A 24,795-nucleotide genomic window follows, 5' to 3' on the forward strand; every position below is an offset into this window, starting at 1 on the left:
CCAATAAGTGCTCAGCCTCGGGGACCGGTTGACAGCCCGTCTGAACGCAGCGGGGACCCATTTATCCTCTGACACTGCGCGTGGGACAGAGGGGGGACTCAAGGAATCAGCTTCGCCAGGAGCAAGCAGGGCTCGTGCCGAACGGGAATTGGTGGAAAGGAGAGAAAAGTTCTTTGGTGGAATCGGGCGTCTTAGCATTTGCTCTTCATCTCTCTTAATTAGGAAAATCCCAGCCTAGCTTTTTGCTCAAAGACATCGGGAGAAGAGCCTCTGCGTCTGCCTCGGCTTCTCATTGTTGTAATGTAGGGTTCTGACCCACCTTTGTGCCATGTACCCCTTTGGCAGTTCTGGGGAGACTAAGGATGCCTTCGCAGAAAAATACTTTTTAAAAGTTAAAAAATTTTTTTAAAAAATATTTATTTATTTTGAGAGATAGAGCACAAGCTGGAGAGGGGCAGAGAGAAGGAGAGGCAGAATCCCAAGCAGGCTCCACATCATCAGTGCAGACCCCGACTAGGAGCTTGAACTCACAAATTGTGAGATCACTATCTGAGCTGAAATCAAGAGTCAGATGCTTAACTGACTGAGCCACCCAGTCACCCCTGAAAGGCCAAGCATTATAAAGAAAGCTATTTCCAAAGCTCTTGTCAAAATATTAAAAATAATTTATAATGTAGTAATATATGTGCGTTTAAGAAAACCTAATGCATTGGGGCACCTGGGAGGCTCAGTCAGTTGAGCGTCTGACTTCAGCTCAAGTCATGATCTCACGGTTTGTGGGTTCCAGTCGTTTGTGGGTTCGAGCCCTGCCTGGGGCTCTGTGCTGACAGCTCAGAGCCTAGAGCCTGCTTAAGATCTATGTCTCCCTCTTTCTCTGCCCCTCCCCTGCTCACGCTCTGTCTCTTTGTCTCTCTCTCTCAAACATAAAATGAACATAAAAAAAAAATACCCTAATGCATTAAAGATCTGGCCTCAGTCCACAGCCCTGCCTCCCCCTTTGCCCCTCCCAGTTACGCAGTGCAGGTGGCACTGGCTGGGAGAGTGGGTGGGGAAGGAGGACTTGGGGGAAGGGGGGGCGGGAGTGACAGGTGGCCCCAGAGCCCCTCTGAGGATCTGACAGCTACCATAATATTGAAGTAGTAATGAGCATAAACTGTATTTCAAGATATAGGCAACCCCTGTAATAAAAGAGAACATCTGCAGTTTCTTTTGGCGACAATCATAGGTATTGCTAATGCTGCTGTGGTTTTTGCCAACACGTACAATTGAAAAAAATGTTAAATTTCAGTTAGAGATTGGTGAAAGTAGAGATGTGATTTTTTTTTTTTCCATTCAAGTTCACACCTTAGGGTAAGATACCCCCCTGATAGTGGGAAGGACAGTGCCCGAGGTCAGGTGACATAGCTGTGGTCTTGACACTTCCATTGACTAGCAGCATGACCTTGGCTTTGAACTTCTTTGCACCTTAGATTCTTCACTGCTCAGTGGGGATAATCATGTCTTCCCGCGTGTTTAGAGTACCCAGCACTGTACCTGACCCAGAGATGTGAATGGTTACATTCATTAGAACTTGTGTGTCTTCCTCACTGGACTACAAGTTTATGGCCGTCACCATTGGTATCACCAGTCCTGGTACATGGAAGGTACTCAGTAAATATTTATTGAATGAATAAGTGGGTTGGAAAGGGTTGCTTATGATTATATCTGAAAAAACCAAAATTCATCAAGGAGACAGCTGGTGGTTTGAGATATGTCTAAAATTTGGGCTTCTCCTCCTCCTCCTTCTTCTTTTACTGGTTGAACAAATATATAAACACATCTGGAGTTGGCGAGCTTGAGATATCATTCAGGACGATAGGTTGTGTGTGTGGGTCTGTGCGGCTGGTGTTCTACCAGAGAAAATGAAATTGAATGTTGATAGGAAACCAGGATTCCTCTGCAGAGCAGTTTCTCTTCCATCTTGCCTATGTCTAGGCCTGTTAATCCTATGTGTTGCAACACAGGAAATGTCTAATAGGGAACGGAGACAGACCCATGATGAGGCATTTCTGGGCATAGATACACATTTCTTTTTCCTCTTTGCTTCTTATCTTTCCCTGCCCACCACCCATTATGTACCTCCTCTGTGACCCTGAAGATTTGGTAAACAGCAGCAGAGGGGGTAAGTTGCTAGAAGCTGCCCAGACTAGGCCGGAAGCAAACTAGTTGCTGCTTAATTCCCAGCCTTAAAAGTCTATGTAGCAATAATTGTGGATGGTAACAGGAAGAAGAAAAGTAGGTCCAGCCAGCCCTGAGGTTTACTTTGTAAAAGTGCTAAATTGGGGCAGGAAGATGGGGAGAGAACTTTGAAAGGAAATTTAGAACACACTATAGCTAACTATGTCTGTAACTTTGGGAAGGGCAAATACTGGTGTTATGGACTGAATTGTGTCCCCTCAAAATTCGTGTGTCGAAGTGTTAATCCCCAGTGCCTTGGAATGTGACTCTGTTTGGAGATAGGGCCCCTAAAAAGGTAATTAAGATTAGAGATGATAAGGGTAGGGCTTAATCCAATATGACTGATGTTCTTATAAGAGGAAGCCACACCAGGGCAGGCCTGGTTAATACCTTTGTCATTCTCTGCTGCAATAATTTACAGCACTGATCAATCTAAGGAGTTAGTACAACAAGTATTCCCATTTGAAATATCTTTTTTTTTTTTTTTCTGAGAGGGAGTGGGGAGGGACAGAGAGAGAGAGAGGGAGGGGCAGAGAGAGGGAGACAGAGGATTGAAGTGGGCTCTGCGCTGACAGCAGAGAGCACAATGCAGGACTCAAACTCACAAGCGCCTGATTTCATGACCTGAGCTCAAGTCGGATGCTTAACTGAGCCACCCAGGCACCCCGCAAGTGTTCCCATTTGAGTACTTGCTTGTGAACCTCCGTTTCCCTTTCCCCCTCATTTAGAAGATCACAGCATTTTGGAAAAGGAAGGGACCTTTGAAGCTTCCAGTCCAGTCCTTTATCCTTTGCCGAAGAAAGTGTGGCCCAGAATGGTTAAGGACGAGCCCTGCCTGGCCCTGCCTGGAATGTGGACCCAGTCTCCCAACTCCCTGACTCCTGACACGCCCTCAGACAAAGCTTCACCAGGACGGGGAACTGTGCCATTGGTCAGACATAGGACAGACATGGGCTTAGGGAACCCAGCACACCTGTTACCCAGCCTACCCCTCATTCTGTTCTAACCAGTAAAGGATTGAGTTTGTCATCCCTTCACTCACATTCAAACAACAGATATATAACTTGTAATTAAAGAGTCTTTTCTCATTGTGTGAAGACCTCACACCCTGGATTCCAAGGCACAATATGAGAGATTAATTGGCCAATCCCTGTTTGTAATGAAATTCCGTGTATGTGGGACTGAGCCAGAATCCCAGCACTCCTGAGGCTGATGAGTAATTTTATGGTGATCATTTAATAGACTCCGCCTAAGCTGACCCCCTGCTGTGTGACTAGGAGCAAATTAATTCCTCATCAGGCCTTCCTCCCCAGTGTGTCCCATCTACAGTCTGGGGATGGGCTCACACATGCATGTGCAGGTGTTGAAAGGAAGCCTGCAATATACTTGACTAGAGGCCAACTGTGAGTGATGGACTTGAAGGAGAGCTAAATTATGACTATTTATACCCCAGAGCATGAGCCACACTCCCATTGGCTAATGCAAGCAGAAAAGCAAGGCACCCCCCCTCCCCCGCCCCATATAATTGAATCAAAACTTTTTACTTTCAGTTGAAATAATCCAGTTGACTGACTTATTTCTTCCTTTTCTGAAGCCAAAGTGTAAGAATTTTCCTTTTGTAAATAGAATTTTTATTTTCTGCGTAGCAAATATGAGGCTGGTGAAATTGTCAGTTCCTCCCCCCTTATTAGGCTTTCTTGATTGTAAAATGCACGTAGCCTAGGGAAACTTGTAGGACATTTTTCGGCAGCAAAGGGGGCCCAAGTCCTCATTAGTAACTCTTTTTCAGTAACTCTTCAAAGACATTTATTTATTTTTTAATGTTTATTTATCGAGAGAGAGAGAGAGAGAGAGAGAGAGAGAGAGAGAGAGAGAGAATCTGAAGCAGGTTCCATGCTCGGCACAGAGTCTGACACAGGGCTCCATCTCTCCACTGGGGGATTGTGACCTGAGCCGAAATCAAGAGCCGGATGCTCAACCGACTGAGCCACCCAGGCGCCCCCAAAGACATTTCTTATGCTTTGTTCCTAAAGAGGGAACTAAAGAACCCCACTGTGGCTCTAACCCCTGAATCATCAGGAGCAGTACATGATATTTGTTTTCTGGATGATTTGCTCCTGGTCCACTACCAGAGCACTTGCTCCACAGCTTAATATTTAATGTTAAAATATTAAAATATTTAATTGTACAACTCTGTAGAGTTCCAACATGGTCCTGCAGGCCTAAATGAAGATTGCTTAATTTTGTTCATTTGTTAACAATAAAGTAATCCAGTTCCTGAACGCACAGGCGGCGACAGCACCTCCATTACTCAAGAAGAGGTGTGCCAAGAGGAAGGGCGCGACCTGCATTACGCCTTTGCAGAACAGCGCTCAGTGGACTTTTAGGGGGTGTGGTTTCCTTGTCTTCCACCTTGCTTTGGACCTTTACTGCTCTTTGGCTAATCCGACACTGTCACTTACACCCTCTCTCATTGTATCCACCTGAGCAAGGTCATGTCCACCTCCTTCCTTCTTTATCCCCTGTGGCTAATTTGTCACAAAAATTCAGTAGGCATGTGTATTCACACCTCCATCTCTGTTGTCACCTTCTTTTCCAAGCACCACACCCCCCACCCCACCTGAGTTTCCAAAACAACCACTTAGGGGATCCTTATGCTCCTGGTCTCTCCTGTTAAAACAGACCACTCTTTTATCGTTGCCGTCTCCCCAGCATCTAGCTCAATGCTTGGCACATAGTAAACACGCAGAAATGCTGAACTCAACGGACTTGCTTCAATTTATCCTCTGTACTTCCCCCTGGGGATCTTCCAAGACATCAGTTGCATCGAGAACGGCCATTAGCAGGGACCATGAGTTCAAATGCATGCCAAGGCGGAGCAGGTGACACAAATGAGTAACATAGACCAGGTGGGGCTGGGGAAACTGTAACCTTGTGTGGAGTATAGATGAGCAATGACTGCTCAGCTCCAGCTAAGGGTTGACATGTGAGAATGTGGGCCCAGTGTTGTAAGGCCAAAAATCTGGAGGTTTGTTTCGGTGTGATAACCAAAAATTTTACTGTTGGCATTAATTCAAAATTTGAGAAAACTCTGTGAGTCAACCCAAACACATCTCTGGTCTGTATTTCACCTGCACATTGCTGCTCTGTGACCCCTGTCCGGGGTTAAGCTCCCAGCCGAAACTTCAGTCATGTATGCTTATCCAATCTTATTTCTCTCTTCCCAGTGGACATCTATCTGCTGTAATCTGCCCTCTTCCTTGTTCACAGTTATATGATGCTCATTCTAGGTGATTCTGCTTGCCAAACCTCAAACCTAACTCCCTGAAACTACCCCAAACAGGCTCTTACCTTGCCCTCCATGTTTCCTGTTTCATAGAATTCTTTCTTCTGCCACTCGAATGTCAACTTTGCCTTTTTTTTTCCGCCCAGGGTGCCCTTCCCATCTCTCATTCAATCATTCCTTTTCCTCTATCTTGTTCTTATCTGATTCTTTATTTGCATTTCTAATGCCCGCCCCTAACCAGGCCCTTGTCATTCACACGTAGACCACTGCACTAGTCTCCAAAATGACTTCCAGAACTGGTTTGACACTCCTCCTATTTAATTTGCTCCCTGACACCAGATTCATTTTCTCATAACTTCCCGCAGTTCCCCATTTCTCAAAATGGATTTTCAGTAGAAAGCCTCAGTGTGGCCCTTTATTTTATCTTATTATTATTATTTTTTAATGTTTTTATTTATTTTTGAGACAGAGAGAGACAGAGCATGAGCAGGGGAAGGGCAGAGAGAGAGACACACACACACAGAATCCGAAGCAGGCCCCAGGCTCCGAGCGCTCAGCACAAGAGCCCGACACAGGGCTCGAACTCACAGACTGTGAGATCATGATCTGAGCCCAAGTCGGACGTCCAACCGACTGAGCCACCCAGGCACCCCATCAGTGTGGTGCTTTAGAATCAGGCTGTGATATTTTTTTCTTGTCTACTTTTCTACTCCTCTGAACAGCAGCCAAATCTGGTTGGCCTTCCATCGCCCAAACACATTCTGGGCCTTTCCACCTTATCAGCCAGCGTCTCTGGGAAACAGCTGGCACACTCAAACATGTTATTAAGAAGGATTTAATAAAATAACTATTTGTAAAGGTGTGGGCAAGGTTAACAGAAACCAACGAGAAGGTGAAGCAATCGTATTGATTTGAGGCCTGAAAAAAGCAAAGAGAGGACGTGATTACCAGAACCCTGAGAAAGAGCTGTAGCTGAGGGCCACCCCACAGGAAGTCAAGGCTTTTGGCTGAGCAATACACCCAAGTGGAAGTTAGAAGACAAGAGAGGCGAGTTGATGCCTCACAGGTCAGCTCTCAGGGCTCTGAGCAGGGCAGAGAAGGTTGGAGTGAGGTGGGCAGGGAAGTCACCATATCATTGATTCATTTACTTCTGCTATTCCCTCCTCTTGGTGCACCCTCCCGTAGTGTTTCCACTTGTCAAAATGTTGCCAGTCTTTTGCCTCCTGCTCAGATTCTGTCTGTCCCACAAACTTTCATTGATTACTCTTTCATCAAAATACCTAAGGTGTTTGGCTTGTACTGATTACATTGCACTATAGTCACTAAAGTTAAGGGTAGTTAGAAGTGTGCACGCCATTCTCTTACTAGCTTGGGAAGGGATACAGGCTAGAACTTTGCGTTTTCCTCCACACTCAGTAAATGTTTTTTGGAATGAATTGTCTCACCTTCATTCATTGTGTGTGCATCTGGCATATAAGGGTATTGAATAAATCTGCTCATCTCTTAATTCATTTTTTAAAGCAAATATTACTGCTGTGGTCTGAATGTCTGTGTTCCCTCCAAAACTTATCTGTTGAAATCCTGGCCCCCAAAAGTGGTGGTATTAGTTGGTGGGGTCGTTGGGAGGTGATTAAGTCATTAGCCTTCACGAATGGGATTATTGCCTTATCAAAGAGGGTCCAAAGAGATCTAGAGCCTCTTCTAACATGTGAGGACATGGGAAAAAGGTCCTCACTCACCATGCTGGCGCCTTGATCTTGGACTTCCAGCCTCCAGAACCGTGAGAAATAAATTTCTATTTATAGGCCACCCTGTCTCTGGTATTTCATAGTAGCCTGGAAGGACTAAGGCAATTACTGAGATCCTTCATTGTGGCAGGTGCTGTGCTAGGTGCTGGGACTAAAACAATGAGCATGTTACATGAGGTGTTTGTACTGACAGGGCTTACTTTCCAGGGGAATGGAGTACATAGTATTCCTTTGTCCCCTTATTATTATACCCTCCTGAAATGCCCTGCTCAACGTCCAGCCCAGGTCCTAGCTGCTCTAGTCCCTTCAGCCCAAGTCGATTCTGTAAGTCATGTTGCCTTCCTTGCCCTTCTCGGAACTTTCTTGTGGTCACTCAGTCATTTGTTGGCATTTTGATGCGTCTTTTTTCCCAGAGAGATTGAAACCTCCTGGTGGTTTTGGACTCTGGTGCTAGACTCTGGTCTTATCTATCCCCACTGGACCATTCCTGTCATCCTCTGGGATGGTCAGGATAGTTGGTGGTAGCAGGCAGAAAACCTCTGTAGTCTACCAAGAGGGTAGCACTGAACTCTCTGGCCACCTCCGTAGGAACAGTTGCCAAAAAATTTGGTACCTTTATTTTCTACACGTCCACCATCTCTGGGTTAGTGGAAGGACTGTTAGGATTGACTTCCAAAAATCTAGGTTTATATTCAAGTTCTTGGATTTAACTAGAATGTTACTTAAACTTCTCTGAACCTCATTTTCAGCATCTATAAATGGGAATAACAACACCTTCCTCTTGAGATGGTTGTGATGATTAAGTAAGAGGATGCATTAGTTTCCTATTGCTGCTATAACAGATTCCCATGGACTTGGTGGTTTAAACAATACAAATTTCTGTTCCTACAGTACTGTAGTCCAGAAGTCCAACATGGGTCTCACCATAAATCTAAGTGCCAGCAGGGCCACATTCGTTTTGGAAGCTCCAAGGGAGAATCTGTTTTGCTCTGTTTTCCAGCTTCTAGATGCTGCCCACATCTTTGGTTCATGAACCCCTTCTTCCATCTTCAGAGCCAGCAACATTGTATCTCTCTGACCTTTCTTCCAAGAGTCATGCCTGCCCTCTGGCCACAGCTAGGAAAGGTTCTTCACTCTTGAGGATCCATCCTATTCATACATGGGCCCACCTGTATAACAATGCAGACCACTTTCCCCATCTCAATGTCCTTACGTTAATCGCATCTGCAAAGTCCCCTTTGCCTGCAATGTAACATATTCACAGATTCCAGGGAATCTTTGGTGGGGGGGGGGGTGCGGTGGTTATTCTGCCTGCCGCAGTTCATACTCTGGCTCCCCAAAATTCAGACTTATCCCATATACAAAATATATTCCCTCCAAGGTCCCTAAATAGGTCCCCTATTAGAGTATTAACTACGGCACAAAATCCAATTTGAGTCTCATTAGCTCCGAAGTCTCAATTTCATCTACTGAATAATCTAAATTACGTGTGAGCGAGGCTCTAGGGATGATCCATCCTAGGGTTCAATTCCTGTTCATCTGTGCGCCTATGAAACTAAAGAAACAAGTTATCTGCTCCCAAAATACAGCGGTGGGGTAGGCATAGGATAAAAGTTATATAGGCATAGGATAAAGGTTCTGCTTGAAAAAGGGAAAAAGTGGAAGGAAAGAAAGGAATCACTGGTCCCAAGAAATTTTAGAAATCCAGTTGGACAGGGGCTCCTGGGCGGCTCAATTGGTTGGGTGTTCGACTTCAGCTCAGGTCATGATCTCACAGTTCGAGTTTGAGCCCTATGTCAGGTTCTGTGCTGACAGCTCAGAGCCTGGAGCCTGCTTCGTATCCAGTGTCTCCCTCTCCCTGCCCCTCCCCCACTTGCACTTTGTCTCTCTCTCTCTCTCTCTCTCTCTCTCTGTCTCAAAAATAAAATAAACATTAGAAAAATAAAAATAAAATCCAGTTGGACAAATTACATTCGGTTTCAAGGCCTGGGAATAATCCTCTGCGGCTCTAGGCTCCACCCACTGGGCCATCCTTGATTTGTCACCAAATATAGTGTGTGGTTGCCAGTAAGTAGTCCTAGTTCATTTTTGCTGAACAATTCTTCCTTTAGTTTATCTCTTTTCTTTTACATTTTCCTAAAGGAGCAAGAAGAAATCTGGCTGCACCTTCAACACTTTGCTTGGGAATTTCCTCAGCTAAATGTTCAATTTTATCTCTTACAAATTCTCCTTCTCACATAACTGTAGGACAGAATTATCTTAAGCTTTCTGCCCCTCTGTAACAAGGATCCTTTTTCTCCAGTGTTCAGTAATATGTTCCTCACTTCATTCTAAGCCCTCACCATCAGAGCCTTTAATGTTTATATTTCTACTAATTGTCTGTTCCTGGTGCTCTAGGTGGTCTCTAAGATGATTTGTATTTTTTCTCTACTGTGCTCCTTACTTCTTTCTGAATCTTAGCCAGCATGGTGGTAATTGTGGTACACTAAGAAAGATTTTTTTAAAAAATATTACTCAGCAATGATGCCAATGGTCCACTTAAAATTTCTTCTAGCTTGGGGTGCCTGGGCGGCTCAGTTGGTTAAGCATCCACCTCCTGATTTCGGCTCAGGTCATGGTCTCACAGTTCATGGGTTTGAGCCCCGTGTAGGGCTCTACTCTGAAAGCATGGAACCTGCTTGGGACTCTCTCTCCCACTCTCTCTCTCTCCGTCCCTCCCGTGTTCACTCTCTCTCAAGATAAATAGATAAACTTAAAAAAAATTTCTTCTAGCTTTTTCATGGCTTATTTTTAACATTCTAATATTTAAATTAGACCATATCATATCAAAAGAAAAAACTTTCCCCTGGAATTTGGCTCACCCTTATTCTTGGCCTACATTATAATTAGGTGGCAAAGCTGTGCTGTTCTGCCCTTAGCACCTGAAGCTAATAGACTGGGACCAGGACCAGGACTGGGGTGGGGAGGTGTCTGTCCAGCAGCACAGGTGCTGGTGTGTAGTAGATTCGCAATAAGCACTTGTGGAAACAGTCTTAGCATCATATAGATTTCATGTAACTCTATTCTTTCCATAAAGATATACTTACACATTTAGCACAGCTAAATATAATTTAATTTGCAGACCTGTTTTGCGGGAAATAAATCTGTAAATAAAAAGGTAGCTTAGATTATGTTTCCTGATTTTTGGCTCTGCAAATTTAGCCACTGCATGATTGAGACAAATTTAGTATAGGTATGAATGTGCACATGTATTTCTATCCTGTAGAAAACTTGTTCCTTAAACCCCTTTCTGAGCAACTCTGGCTAATGACACTTACCCTCTATCAAGAGTAAAAGGACAAAAAGGATGGGAAGACTTTCCTTGGTGGAGAAGATCGCTCGTTTTGGTAGAGCAGGTGATAAATATATGACAAAGGAAAGGAAAGTCCAGTGCTCTATTCTTCTGGAGTAATTATTGCATTAAAAAATTATACTGTAGCTATGTTATTTACTTGTAAAAATTTGACCCAATCACCCACATAATTATAACATTCCACAGTAATATGTAATTAAATTGCTTTTTAGGGGAGCCTGGGTGGCTCAGTCGGTTAAGCAGCCGACTTCGGCTCAGGTCATGATTTCGCGGTCCGTGAGTTTGAGCCCCGCGTCAGGCTCTGTGCTGACAGCTCAGAGCCTGGAGACTGTTTCAGATTCTGTGTCTCCCTCTCTCTGACCCTCCCCCATTCATGGCTCTGTCTCTCTCTGTCTCAAAAATAAATAAACGTTAAAAAAAATTAAAAAAAAATTCTTCTCTCCCTCCCTGTCTCCCTCCCTCTCTCCCTCCGTCTCTCCCTCCCTGTCTCCCTCCCTGCCACGTGCCACCTGACAGTTAAATGCCTGCCACCTGACAGTTCAACGGATATGTAAGGAGGAGCAGAGAAAAAAAATTTGTTACACATATAAAATCTTCCAGCACATCAGGAGATGACCGCTATGAAGGAAGAAATTTTTCCTCAGAGTTCCCCGGGAACAGGAGCAAGATACCCCCCACTGGGCCACACGGGGAAGCACCTGTTGGGTCAGTAGGCAGGAAAATTGAGGGGAAAGCATGGGCAAAATCTATATTTTTTATTATTTATTATTTTTTTATTTTTAAAATAGTTTTTTATTTTTTATTTTTAAAAAGCACTTTATTTTTTAAAAATGTTTATTTGTGAAAGGGAGAGAAAGAGAGTGCGTGTGTGCACGCAGGGGAGGGGCAGAGAGCGACGGGGACAGAGCATCTGAAGCAGGCAGCCAATGTGGGGCTCAAACTTTTGAACCAGGGGATCATGACCTGAGCCAAAGTCCGATGCATAACCGACTGAGCCACCCAAGGCCCCACAAACCTATATCGTAGTTTTTGTGAGGCAGGGGGAACGAGATGACCAGGTTTGGGGTTGGCTAATTTGAATAAATTTTAGTGGGCTTTGGGGTATAGGGGCTACCCCAGTTGCCTGATGTCTGGTGGTAGAATAATTAGGGCAGAAGGATACTGCTTTCTGAAGTGTACAGCCAGGTGGGGGAGGTGGTTGGGAGTATGGGCTCCCCATGGGTTGGTTTACATAATAGAGGGGTGCTCCCAGACAAGTTATTTACTGTCTTAAGGAGTTAGCTAGCACTGGAGGGGCAGTCTCTCTAGGATTAGCAAGTCCCCCAGATGTCAAACAATCCTAAAATACAAAAAATTAAAAACATTATTAATACAGTAGGACTCAAAACACCTCCAGAAAGATTTCATGAAGTGTCTAATCCAGTGCCTTTGATATGTACCACAAATATGACTGCATCATTTACTTGAATGCCCTTCAGATTAAGATGAGATCATATTAAGGAACCACAGTATTTATGAGACAATGTTTGGCATTTTCTTGAGACCCAAAAGTGGTACTAATCCAATCGTAGTAACAATTTCTTTCCTAAGATTTTTCTAGATTTGGATTGCCGTTTTATAGGTTAAGTCAGAGGGTATGATAGGTAACTTTATGTGTCAACTTGCCTGGGCCACAGTGTGCCCGCACATTTGGTCAGACATCACTCTTGTGTGTCTATGAGGGTGTTTTCTTGAGGAATCCTTATGCAGATTGCCCTTCCAACGTGGGTAGCCTCATCCAATCAGGTGAAGATCTGAATAGAACCAACAGGCTGACCCTCCCACTAACAGAGAATCTTTCCTACCTGATTGCCTTGAGCGGGAACGTTAGTTTTCTCCTGCCTATACTTGGAACTGAAACATGAGCTCTTCCTGGGTCTTGAGCCTGCTGACCTTTGGACAGAAAGTGCACCATTGGCTGTCCTAGGTCTCCAGCTTGCTGACTGAAGATCTTGGACTTGTCTGCTTTCATAATTGTGTAAGCCAGTTCCCAGGAGTATTCTCCATGTCATAGGGAAAATGATGATGTTTGCTTTCGTTCTCTTCCTTACTCTTTTCCGTCTCCTCTGGTTGAATCCTGATTCTATTCTATTTTATTTTATATTTTATTTTGTAATTTAATTTAATTTAACTTAATTTACTTATTGGCTGTGGGCCCTTGAGAATGTAATCTATCTTCTAGAACTTTTTTCAGTTGCGAAATGAGGATAATGTGTCCACCTCCAGTGCCCAGCACAGTGCCTGGCACTTAGGAATGTGCTGTAGGGCAGTGATGGACCAGTTTTACATTAGGGATCCGGATGTAGCTTCAGATTGTTCAGAGAAGCCGTGTTGTGTTGGGAAGGGGTGGGAGGGGGATTGGCAAAACTCAGAACTGGTAAAAGGAAAGGTTGGCAAGTTGTGAGTCCCAGGCAGGTGGGTGGGCAGTGTGCCCTAAAGAAGTGCTGTAGGCACTAGATGTGGATTTACCCAGAAGCAAATGGAGTTCAAGCTTCAGGGGCCATCTCTTGTATAGGTCCACCTGCATGCAGAGCGGGGGGTTCCAGGAGGGGAGGGGTAGCCAGGCTGTAACCAGGAATTATTTCTATGCTTGTATTTCTGATAAATTGCCTCAAAGACAGATCAGAAGAAAGAGTCCTGAGTCACCAAGAATCCAGACATTTATTGTGATTTATTTTCTCATTCAAAGTTAACATTAACTATCATATCTAATTTTGTATTTGTAACTTCAGTCCCTAAATTGTATAGGCTTCGATGGCCATAAAACCAGGACTGGAGTCCTGCCCCTCTGGGAGATGGTATGTGTGGCCATTTGGGGTTGCAGGATTCTTCTGCCCTGCCCTACGCAACCCAGCACAGAGGCTGTCCCGGGATCTGGAGCCTGGAGAAGTTCCCTCTTCTCCTCTGAACTGTGAGCTCTGGCTAATGCCTGCCTTGCTACCCCAGGGGATATTCAGAAAAAGTTGTTATTCACATACAGTATTCATCATGGCTCCAGCCCTGATGCGGACTCATTGTGTGAGTTTTGGAGGATCACCTTGCCTCTCTGATCCTCAGATTGCCCATTTGTAAAGTGGTATCCATACCTCCCATGCAGGTTCCGGTGTGGGCCCTGTGAATTGTACAGCTCTGTGCACGTGGGAGGGAAGTATGATTATAATTATGTTGCTATTACCTGTATTTCTGTTATCTTGCTATTACTTGAAATATGCCCACAACTTACCATTTCAGTAACTAAAGAGCAAAGTCACTGCCCACTCTGACACACCGGTGTTTTTATTTTTTTATTTTTTATAAACATTTATTTATTATTAAGAGACAGAGAGAGACAGAGCATGAGCATGGGAGGGGAAGAGAGAGGAGGAGACACAGAATCCGAAGCAGGCTCCAGGCTCTGAGCTGTCAGCACAGAGCCCGACGGGGGGCCTCGAACTCACAAACTGCGAGATCATGACCTGAGCCGAAGCCAGACGCTCAATGGACTGAGCCACCCAGGCGCCCCTGACACACTGGTTTTTAATTTTTGTTTTTTGCTGTTTCTTCTTCTTCTTCTTTTTTTTTTTTTTTTAAGTTTATTTATTTATTTTGAGAGAGAGAGACAGACTGAGAGAGGGAGAGGGAGAATCCCAAGCAGGCTCTGTGCTGTCAGGTTAGAGCCTGATGTGGGGCTCCAACTCATGAACCATGAGATCACAACCTAACCTGAAACCAAGAGTCAGACAGTCAACTGACTGAGATACCCAGGTGCCCATTTTTTATTGTGGAAGCTTTTCAATATGTACAAAAATACACTACCATGGGGAATGCCCTCATATATCCGTAGTTGGCTTCAAATTATTATCAACGCATGGCCAATCTTGTGTCTTCTAAGCTCCTACCCACTCCGCCTTAAGCAAATTCCAAATCATTTCAATTGTAAGAATTTCATTATGTATTTATAAAAGATAAGGGCTCTTTAAAAATTATATCAGTATTATTGTTGTATCTCACCCCTCTCCAAGAAATGTAATTTTTTTACTTTTCAGTTTGTAGATTCCTTCCCACCCCTCTCCATGGGGCAGAAGTTACTTTAAATTTGAACATAAATAGAATTCAGCTGTGAGGCATGTTCCCTCAACTATCTCTTAGGTCTAAAACTGTGAGAACACCCAACTGAAGAGTTAGTTTGAATTAAACTCTGCTGCTTAAATTAGTGCTATAACCTTAGGTAAGTTCTCTAACCTTATACTAAACCTCAATGTTCTTATCTGTAAAATGGGGATACTAACATCTCTTTTATAAAGTTATTTTAAGGAGTCTCTGAGACGGTGTCAGTAAAGTACAACCAGTAAATACTCAGTAAATGTTAGCTATTATTATTATGACAGTTTCTCCCCACTTCTTCCTATCAAATCCTGTCTTCTGGGAGTAATTGGTTGAGAGCTGTAACTGGTGATAGATAGCCTAAGGGCTGACTTAAGTAAATAAGCCTAGAGAGCCCAAGGGGGAGGAGCAGATGGGAGAGGAGGAACCTTCCAGGAGTCCTACCACCTGGGCACTAGGGGAAAGCCCCACCTGTGCTGCGTGGACAAGGCTCACTTGTGTCTCGGAGACTGGGACCCACAGGGATTCAGACCATCAGGACATAACAGCTCGGAGTAAGTTTGGCCCAGGGAAGCTGGAGGCCGAGAGGTAGGGTGGGAGGAACAGAGTGGGTGACCAGAGCTGGAGGCTGTTCGTTATCTATTTTTTGCTTTGATTTTGGAAGTGTTCTACAAAGCCGACAAGTTGAAGGTTGGCTTTATGGTTGTTGAAACCCAAAGCAAGGAGGGCCCTGCCTGATGTCGGCTTGAGGTAAAATAATTGTGAACCATACAAAGACCCACTGTTTCCTCAAGTGCAAAAGTAGCCGAAAGGTTAAGTACAAGTCTTGCTGGCCCCATGGATCTTTCATTAAGAATGCTCTGAATAATTGGGGCACCTGGGTGGCGCAGTCGGTTAAGCGTCCGACTTCAGCCAGGTCACGATCTCACAGTCCGGGAGTTCGAGCCCCGCGTCAGGCTCTGGGCTGATGGCTCAGAGCCTGGAGCCTGTTTCCGATTCTGTGTCTCCCTCTCTCTCTGCCCCTCCCCCGTTCATGCTCTGTCTCTCTCTGTCCCAAAAATAAATAAACGTTGAAAAAAAAAATTAAAAAAAAAAAAAAAAAAGAATGCTCTGAATAATCCTTACTTAGAGGCCCGCTCTGTTTGAACTCAGCCAGGTGTCCTGACACCCAGTGAGTGTCATGTCATGTGCCATGAGATTAAGGAGATTTTGACACGGGCGATCTGCACTGCCTGTGCAAGAAGGGCCAGCAGTGGGAAGGCATGGAGGCCCAAAGACTTGTCTGGACCGCGGCCCAGAGCCCGCAGTCAGGGATGTAAGTAGGAGATGCGGAGGAGACCAACTTCTCCTTTCAGTCAGCAGGGATTTTACTTTGCTAGTTAGGCTACAGATACAGCAAAGCATTTATTTTGATCCCTTAAAGGAGGCACTCGATTTAGGATTCACTGAAGACTGTTTATCTAACTTCAAATAATGAAATTATTTAATTATAAAATCTATTGCATGCACATGTTAAATGAAAGTTAAATTTGCCTTATTTATTTTTTAAAAGTGTGTGTTTCACCTCTTAAGAATGTAGAGATAAAGTGGCTGTATTCTTCTGTATCATTGGTAGTTAATTCTTACTTCTTTTTTTTAATTAAAAAATTATTTATTTTAGAGAGAGAGAGAGTGTGCACATGTTGGGGGAGGGGCAGAGGGGAGAGAAAGAGGGGGGGAGAGAGAGAGAGAAAGAGAGAAAGAGAGAAAGAGAGAGAGAGAGAGAGAGAGAGAGAGAGAGAGAAAATCTTAAGCAGGCTCCACTCAGGGCTTGATCCCATGACCCTGGGATCATGACCTGAGCCAAAATCAAGAGTAAAATGCTCTCAACCAACTGAGCCCCCCAAGTGCCCCTTAAAAATTTTTTTTTGTCATTTTATTTATTTTAGAGAGAGAGAGAGAGTTAATTCTTATTTCTTAACCTCACCAGTTTCAGGGTACCTTTTCAAGAGACTATGTATGAAATCATGTAAGATTTATGCTTCTTAGTTATTTGGTTGACAGAAATTATCTGTTTCTTTTCTGATCTGATCCAATGACTGTCATAAAAGGCCAGGTCAGGCCTGGCCTTTCTTTTCTGTTTGCTTTCTGGTTAAGATTGTGTGACCATTGCTTCCTTCGATTGTCTGGTTGTTTTGGTTGTTGCTATAGACTTGATTTAGGTCAATGTCAGACCTTCTTATTGGTTCCTGTGTAATGTTTTCTGACACCACTTCTAGCACCAAATATATGGTTTTTCCAACACCAATCAGTTCTCTGACACCAAGTGGGTGTCCAAAAATTCAATTCTGACGTTAATTCCCAGAATTAAATCAGACCCAACAGGTTAAGGGCTCAGCCACATAAGACTGCCCCCACCTCAGATGTCAGCTGCAAATGGGGGTCCCAGGGGACCCACACTTCTGCCTGGCTGACTACAAGTTTGGGGGCTCCCATGATCCCCACTCCTTAAGTTTTGACAGTTCACTAAAATGATACACGGAACTCAGGAAAACACTTTACTTATGCTTACCAGTTTATTATAAAGTTTGTTTCAACACGGAAACAGCCAGGTTGAAGAGAGCATAGGTACCGGGGTTGGGTGGGGGGTAGGAGCCAGGTAGCGACCCCCGCCCCCAGCACTTCCGTGTGTTCACTAACACAGAAGTTCTCAGAATCTTGTTGAAGAGTTTTTATAGAATCAGTCCCCACGACATTCTGTTTGATGACTGTTATTAATGAAGCTGATAAAACTGTTTGAGAGGACTTTGCGTTTATATATATCGAATCCAGAAACAGCCTATGGGTAGCTGCTGAAATAAAACAGAACTAGCTTTCTTGGCTGAATGAGGGAAATATTTGCGTGGACTCTTCCTCTTTCAAGAGAAAAACCATGGCGTGTTAGGCTGGAAGGGAATGAGGAGGTTAAATGATGTTGGATGGAGTGGCTGGAAACCAGGAACTTAGCCAGGCCTCCTCCTCGATTGCTATTGTTCAACCCTTTCCAGGAGGTTTTAAGATGTAGTGTCAAGACCATGAAAAAATGGTTTCTCTTTCTGGGAAGTGAAGGGTTTTGCTGCGATTTTGTCATTTTGTGGATAATATGAAAAGGCAGAATGTGACAACTGTCTGTTCACCATAAAACATCTTCTTTCCCTACCAAACAGCAACATCCAACTTGGTGGTTTCCTCTGCTCCTCAGTCATTTAAAAAAAAAATCAAATTGAGTGATTTTTAAAATTTAAAAATCTAGAGTTCATTAAAGAACACTTGAGAAAAGCACACAGAAAGAAGAGGAAAAAGCCAATTATAGTTATATCAAAACATTAATATTGAGGTGTCAGTACCATAAAAAAAATAGTTTGCCTTCTCTGGGAAGTATGGAAAATATATGTCTGGATTTTTTTCCTTTAACATCATCGCATAGACAGTGTTTTGTTGCTGTTGATAAAGATCACAGAGACAGTAGAGTACAGTGGTGGTTTAAAACAGAGGCTGTGGCACCAAAGTGCCTGGGTTCAAATCATGGCCACCACTTACGGGCTATATCATCTTGAGGAAGTCACTTACCAGCTCCCTGGCTCGATTTTATCATCTGTAAAATGGAGATGATAATGGCATCCATGTCACAAATTAAATGCTTGTGTAAAGGACTTAATAAATGTTACTTATCAAAATAAAGATTTTATTATAACATTAACATATGTATGTAGTAGACACTTTATAAAACACAGAAAAGCGGAAGAAATCAAAATCACCCATTATCTTACATAACCATACTTAACCTTTCTCCCTGATGTTTTGACGTTCAGACTGCTATTCCCTGCCCCTCCCTACCACATTAAATTGAGTCAGTCATAAATTCACGTTAGTTAAAACTGGGCCCCGAGCCTTCTCTGGCCAATGTGGAGTCTGTAGTTTTTTCTGTAACCAGGATGTAATCAGAGCCAGTCCACAAGCCACTTAACTGAGGGTTCACCATATTAGGAATAAATATGTGAGAAATACTTGTGTAAAGGTTTTTTTTTCTTTAGCATTATTAGTTATTTCCTTAGTCTGGAATCCAAGAAATGGAAATGCAGGGGCAACGGCTGAGAAATGTTACTTTCTAGAAGGGTCACACTGATTTTAAACTTCTAGCTACAGTTTATGAGCCTGCCCCACTTACTGTGGGCACCCAAATCCGCCCACCCCCCTCGCTTGGAAGTTGTGTGTTTGTGGGGGGCGGGGAGGGGGTGGTGGTGGGGTGGGTACCCAAACCCTGGAAGAGTTAATTCTAATTAAAATCAGACTTGGCTCCTCCTTCCTACTAGGTTGATTCTGCCTCCTCCAGAGCCTTTCTTGCTTCCTTTTACATCCTTTCCCCCTCTTGGCTTTGTTTAGTAGCCTTCTTCTTCTTTTGTTGGGGGAAAATCATATCATTAAATCGTTCCTAGTAAGAAGTTAGTGACCTCAGCAGCTGGAAGTGTTATCCCTCAGCTGTGTTTGCATTTTAATAAAGGGTTGTTGAACCCAGAGGACTAAACTTGGTGGTGAAATTTGGGCCACGGAATACCCAGAGAAGGTGATATTTTTGAGTCTGGGCCCTTCACCTATTGGTAAGTAGGTGGCATCCAAGGTGTAGGGCCCCTTCTGTGGATGGGGTGAAGCCAGGGCCAGTTTCTGAGAAGCTTTCACTTTCTCACTGCCACTGCACTAACGGCTTAGCAAAGAGACACCTTTGCCTAAAGGTAAAGTGTGTCTCTGGGGGGAACTGGGAAGGAGAGATTGTTTACTGAAATGGATATAATAAAAGACCAGTCAGCAGCATGTGCAGATTCTTTACATAAAATATAACTTTATGATACCAGGCAGGGCTCCTTTTATGGCCTTTTAATCATCGAGTTGCAATTACCAAGGGTGTGGAGGGCTTTTGCTTATGTGCAGCCAGTGATTTGATTACACTGCATGTCCGTGAGCAGGCAGAGCCACGAGGCCTCTGAGTGGGGCCAACAGCCCTAGTTACCCTGCTCTGAACTCCAAGTTGTAGAAGGTGGGTTTCTTCTGGACTGTTTCTGTTTCATCAAGATCTGGGGTGCCCTTTATGGCAGGGAATTGTACAGGTGTCTCTTCGTGGACTCCTACATCTTTGATGGGCTCAAAGGTCAAAGAAACAGTTGTAGAGTGTGCCTGAGAGGAGAATGGGTGACACCCTAGGTTTATGGATGGACAAGGATAAGCGTTGGCTAATTATTATTATGATTATTATTATTTTAAGTCTATTTATTTATCTTGAGAGAGAGCAAAGGAGCAGGGGAGGGGCAGAGAAAGAGAGGGAAAGAGAGAATCCCAAGCAGGCTCCATGCTGTCAGTACAGAACCCAATGTGGGGCTCCATCTCATGAAATGTGAGATCATGACCTGAGCCAAAACCATGAATCAGACACTTAACTGACTGAGCCACCCAGGCGCCCCAGTGTAGGCAAATTATTAGAACTTAAAAGGTAAGTTCTAGTTCAAACAAAAGTCCTAGGGGTCCTGAAAGAAGGAGGGAGAATAACAGAAAGCTTAGCCAATTATTAGCTATCAGTGGAGTGTTCCCAGGAGACTTCTGACCACAGCTGGATGGGAATATAAGGGTCTTGAGAATAGACAGTGGGAACCAACTAGAGCTGGTCAGACGCCAGCCCCCCCCCCCCTTCCTGCCTGAAAGAAAATGTTTTAGTCCCATAGGGTCCCTACCTTACGCACAGCCTTGTCTGCTCCTTTCCAGCCTGAAGATGACCCCATTGGCCACTGCGGTATCTGGCCCCCGGGCCCGGCTCTTTGCCTGCTTCCTCAGGCTGGGTACTCAGCAGGCTGGCCCACTTCGGCTGCACACAGGGGCCAGCCTTGCAGCCAAGAACCACTATGAAGTGCTGGTACTGGGTGGGGGCAGTGGCGGGATCACCATGGCTGCCCGCATGAAGAGGAGAGTGGGTGCAGAGAACGTGGCCGTTGTTGAGCCCAGTGAGGTAAGTGTCCTTGTTCTGAGTACGTGAGTGTGTGTGCACGTGCACCTGTGTGTTCAGGGGTAGGTCATGGATGGCTGTCAGGCACTGTGTCGTCACATTCCCAGATTAGTGCTTCTCCTTCTGGGCACAAAAAGCAGGCTGTCTAAAAGGACTGGGAGAAGGTGGAGAGAGGGAGGGAGGGAGAAAGAGAAAGACAGAGAGAGAGACAGAGAGAGAGGACAGATCTCTGGGCTGTTATGGTCTTCTTTGTGTTAGTTTCTGAGCATTGCTATAACAAATTATCACAAACTTTGTGGCTTAAAACAATAGATTTATTTGTTCACAGTTCTGGAGGCTAAGGTGTTAGTAGGGTGATGCTCCCTCTGAAGGCTGTGGAGGGGAGAGGGAATCCCAGGCCTCTCTCCTAGCTTCTGGTGGTTGTGGACCATCCTTGGCATGCTTTGGCTTGTAGCTGCTTCATTCCAGTCTCTTCCTCCGTCTTTGCGTGGCCTTCTCTCTGTGTGTCTTTAGTGTCTTCGTCTGACCTTATTATAAGGACACCAGTCTTTGGATTTAGGGCCTATTCTAATCCAGTCTGACCTCATCTTAACTTGATTACATCTGCAAAGTCCCTATTTCCAAATAAGATCACATTCACAGGCACTGGAGGGAGGACTTGAACATATCTTTTTGAGAGAGACAGTTCAACCCACAAAAGCTTCCCAATTCCAACCTAGCATCCAGAGGAAAATCAGTGACCATTGTACTTTCCTTTCTCCGTTCTAGTCTGGAGAACGGGTGATGAGTTGAGCAGCAGGGAGGCCTCTGGGAAAGGTGTTAGTGGGTTTGGGAAATTTTAATGCGAAGGTTTACAAATAGATAATAAAGCAGAAAAAGGTAGAGATAACAGAAAGGAAGTTGGGAAGTGTTTGTATGGCACTATTTCATGCACAACATTGTAAGGTGGTCCTCAAAGCTTCAGCAAAGCTTCAGCAAAATGATTCCAGAGTTTTGGGGGTTTGACTAAGGTTTCCTAAGGTACTAGGTATGTACCCAGTGGGGCCTGTGCCCTTGGGAGGGAAGCAAAATGGATCCAGTGCCTGTTTGGTGGGGAGGGTAGGTCAAGAAAAGCACACACCTTTTCAAGAAGTCTCCTCAGTTCCTCATGCACTGCCTAGGGCTTTGTTGTAATCTCTGTTGTAATCACTGTATGCTGTGATCTGAGAGTAGAGTAGAGGGGGTGTGCCCTACCATTTTCCTTTCTAAAGTGATTGATTCAGGATCCATGTTAAAAAAAATTTTTTTTTAATGTTTATTTTGAGAGAGAGAGAGAGAGAGCAAGCTGGGGAGGGACAGAGAGAGAGGGAGACAGAGGATCCAAAGCAGCCTCTGTGCTGTCAGTGTAGAGAGGGACGTGGGGCTCCCACAAACTGTGGGATTGTGACCTGAGCTGAAGTTGGCCACTTAACCGACTGAGCCTCTCAGGCGCCCCTGGATCTGTGTTTTAAATGACAGTGATCTGAGAGCTCTGTCAGGGGCCTGTGGTGTATTATAGCTAAGCCATGGGCAGGTCTCCCATTGGGGTTACTCTTTGTATGAGGGCTCTTCTGAAGCAATGGGCACAATTTAGGAGGCCAGAATCCTGGCCTCCTGGTCCTTCCCCGTGAGGAAGTTTGGGACAGGAGTCTTTCAAAGGTGCTGCCAGGGACTCAGGGGTTTGGTACTTTCCCTCCTGTGTCCTGTGTTGTGATTGGTGGAGTTGATGCTTGTGTGTAGTCTGAAAAAGAGTCTGGGCTTCTATTTTTATTCCTTTTTCTGTTCAAGATGGAGTTGAAATGAGTAAGTTCTCACCATTGGAGGCGTCTGCCCCCCTCGTCTTTGATCACATCCATTACTGGCTGTAGGGAGATTGCAAAGCCATTTGTCATATCCTCTTTACTGCTCTGTGGCTGGCAACTCTGTCCAGCCAGATTAAGGCGTTTTGACAGTGTTGAGAGTTCTTGGTCCCCCAGGCCACTCCATGAGTGTATTGGGATTCTCAGAAGCCATTAGATCAATCTGTCCTTTGCCCATGAGTCTAGAACTTTCGAAACTAACTTATATCAAGAGAGGACCATCTGAAGCAGGAGAATTCCAGGACACAGTGGGAATTTGGCATTATAAGGTAGAATCTGGTGCCTACCGGTTTCAGGTGTAAAGCCTCAGAGAGAAGAGGAGGGTGTACTGGGGCTGATAGGGAATGTATGTAGTCTTCCATGGGCTTGGGAAACACAGTTGGAAGTTAAAGAAGTTTTGAGGGGCATCTGGGTGGCTAAGTCGGTTAAGTGTCTGACCTCAGCTCAGATCATGATCTCGTGGTTCACGAGTTCGAGCCCCACATTGGGCTCTGTGCTGACAGCTCGGAGCCTGGAGACTGCTTCGGATTCTGTGTTTCCATCTATCTCTGCCCCTCCCCCACTCGCACTCTGTCTCTCTCTTAAAAATAATAAATACTAAAATTTTTTTGTAATTAAAAAAAAAGAAGTTTTGAGACTCCTCAAAAATGGTTATAAACTTTCCAGACTTACTGTAGTCTCCAGATGCTTCTAAGGAACCATATTTAGGATTCTAGGCTTGATTTTCCTTTATGTCTGTGTGCCTAAATGTATCCAACATGTATATGTATGTATGCATGTATATATAACATGTACGTGTTAAGCACCAAGTCAACTTTGAGCAATAAATAATACAATGGTCATGAAACATAGTTGATGGCTTTTTTTTTTTTAATTTTCTTGGCAGAATTCTTATGTTGGGTGACTGCCCTTCAGAGCTTAGCATAATGGGAGACACCAATGGAGGGAGGAGGCTAAACTTCTAAGACTTCTACTTGTGATGATCCAAGGGTTGGAAGGGAGTAACTGAGAGTCTAGCTCATGTGCCTTGAATTTTAACCCTTTTGAATCGCCAAATACTTTGCTTCTCAGAGACATTTCTACCAGCCAATCTGGACGCTGGTGGGTGCAGGTGCCAAACAGTTATCCTCGTCAGGCCGTCCCACAGCGAGTGTGATACCATCTGGAGTAGAATGGATCAAAGCCAGAGTGATTGAGCTGAACCCAGACAAGAACTGCATCCACACAGACAATGGCAAGGAGGTAACCACTGGGGGCCTTTGGCTTTTGTTAATCAGGGCTTGTGTTAATGCACAACAGTTAACAAGCTAGACAGCTTCGTGGAGAGAGAGCAACATATATGAATGTGTGTTCATGGATGTATGTGTGTTGATACAGCATGAGGTGGGAAAGCATGTGGTGACTGGAGGATGGGGTAGACAAAAGGACTGAGTGATGCTGAATAAATGAATAACTAAGACATGTGTTTGTTGAACACCCACTGTTGCTCTGTTGCCTGGTACAGTATCTTGCATCTGAATGTTTATTCAACAAATACTACTGCTACGTGTTAAAATAGCAGGCACCTCCCTTCTTTTACCTTTGAAACAGCCAGCTTCTTTACCTGATGGCTGACCTCCCAGAGGAAGGGGATGTGGGAAAATATCCATCCCAGTTACACCAGGGGTTGCTATGCCAGAGTGATGAGGGACTGTGTGAGTCTGGATTGTACCAGGGCTAAGAAGATTGTCTGCGGCTAGAGCTTGAGGCTCTCAAGTGTTCAGTACCATTTAGAGTCTCCTCCCATCACCCAGAGATCAAAGCCCCTGTGTTTGACTGAGGGGATGAGGGCGGATGGTGAGATGATGGGCTCAGGAGGCATCTGCAGTGTCATGTCCTTTTGTCTGTTGCCACGCTCATGGCTGTGGCAGGCGGTGCACTCTGGCATTTTCACAGAGCTGTAGAATCTGGAAGTGGGTGGGGATCTGAAGGGTTTCAAGTCCAATCCCTTCCTCTAAGCAGGGGCTCATTGGTGACAGGCATTTGTAACTCTTCCTTGGGTCATGGATTTTTCTGAACACCTGAAAATAAGCCCTGTCTAGAAAATTCACATACATACCACATTTTGCATTTAATTTCACTGAGTTCAGAGATTCTTTGTAGCTTTTTTCTAAACCCAGATCAGGAGTACCTGCCTTATAGCGTTA

The 24,795-nt window shown here is 44.5% G+C and overlaps 1 protein-coding gene across 1 annotated transcript in view; it reads left to right on the forward strand.

Annotated features, from left to right (window-relative positions):
* SQOR (sulfide quinone oxidoreductase) overlaps positions 1-24,795 on the forward strand; it is a 49,344-nt gene that overhangs the window by 722 nt on the left and 23,827 nt on the right. The window contains exons 2-3 of the mRNA XM_086710606.1: positions 20,495-20,735; positions 23,681-23,851. Of these exons, the coding sequence (XP_086566732.1) occupies positions 20,502-20,735; positions 23,681-23,851 (405 nt within the window). The 5' untranslated portion in view covers positions 20,495-20,501. The remainder of the gene's footprint in view (positions 1-20,494; positions 20,736-23,680; positions 23,852-24,795) is intronic.

The sequence above is a fragment of the Puma concolor genome, chromosome B3 (assembly GCF_028749965.1).
Source record: "Puma concolor isolate L17-30 chromosome B3, mPumCon1.1.hap2, whole genome shotgun sequence".
Lineage (NCBI taxonomy): Eukaryota > Metazoa > Chordata > Mammalia > Carnivora > Felidae > Puma > Puma concolor.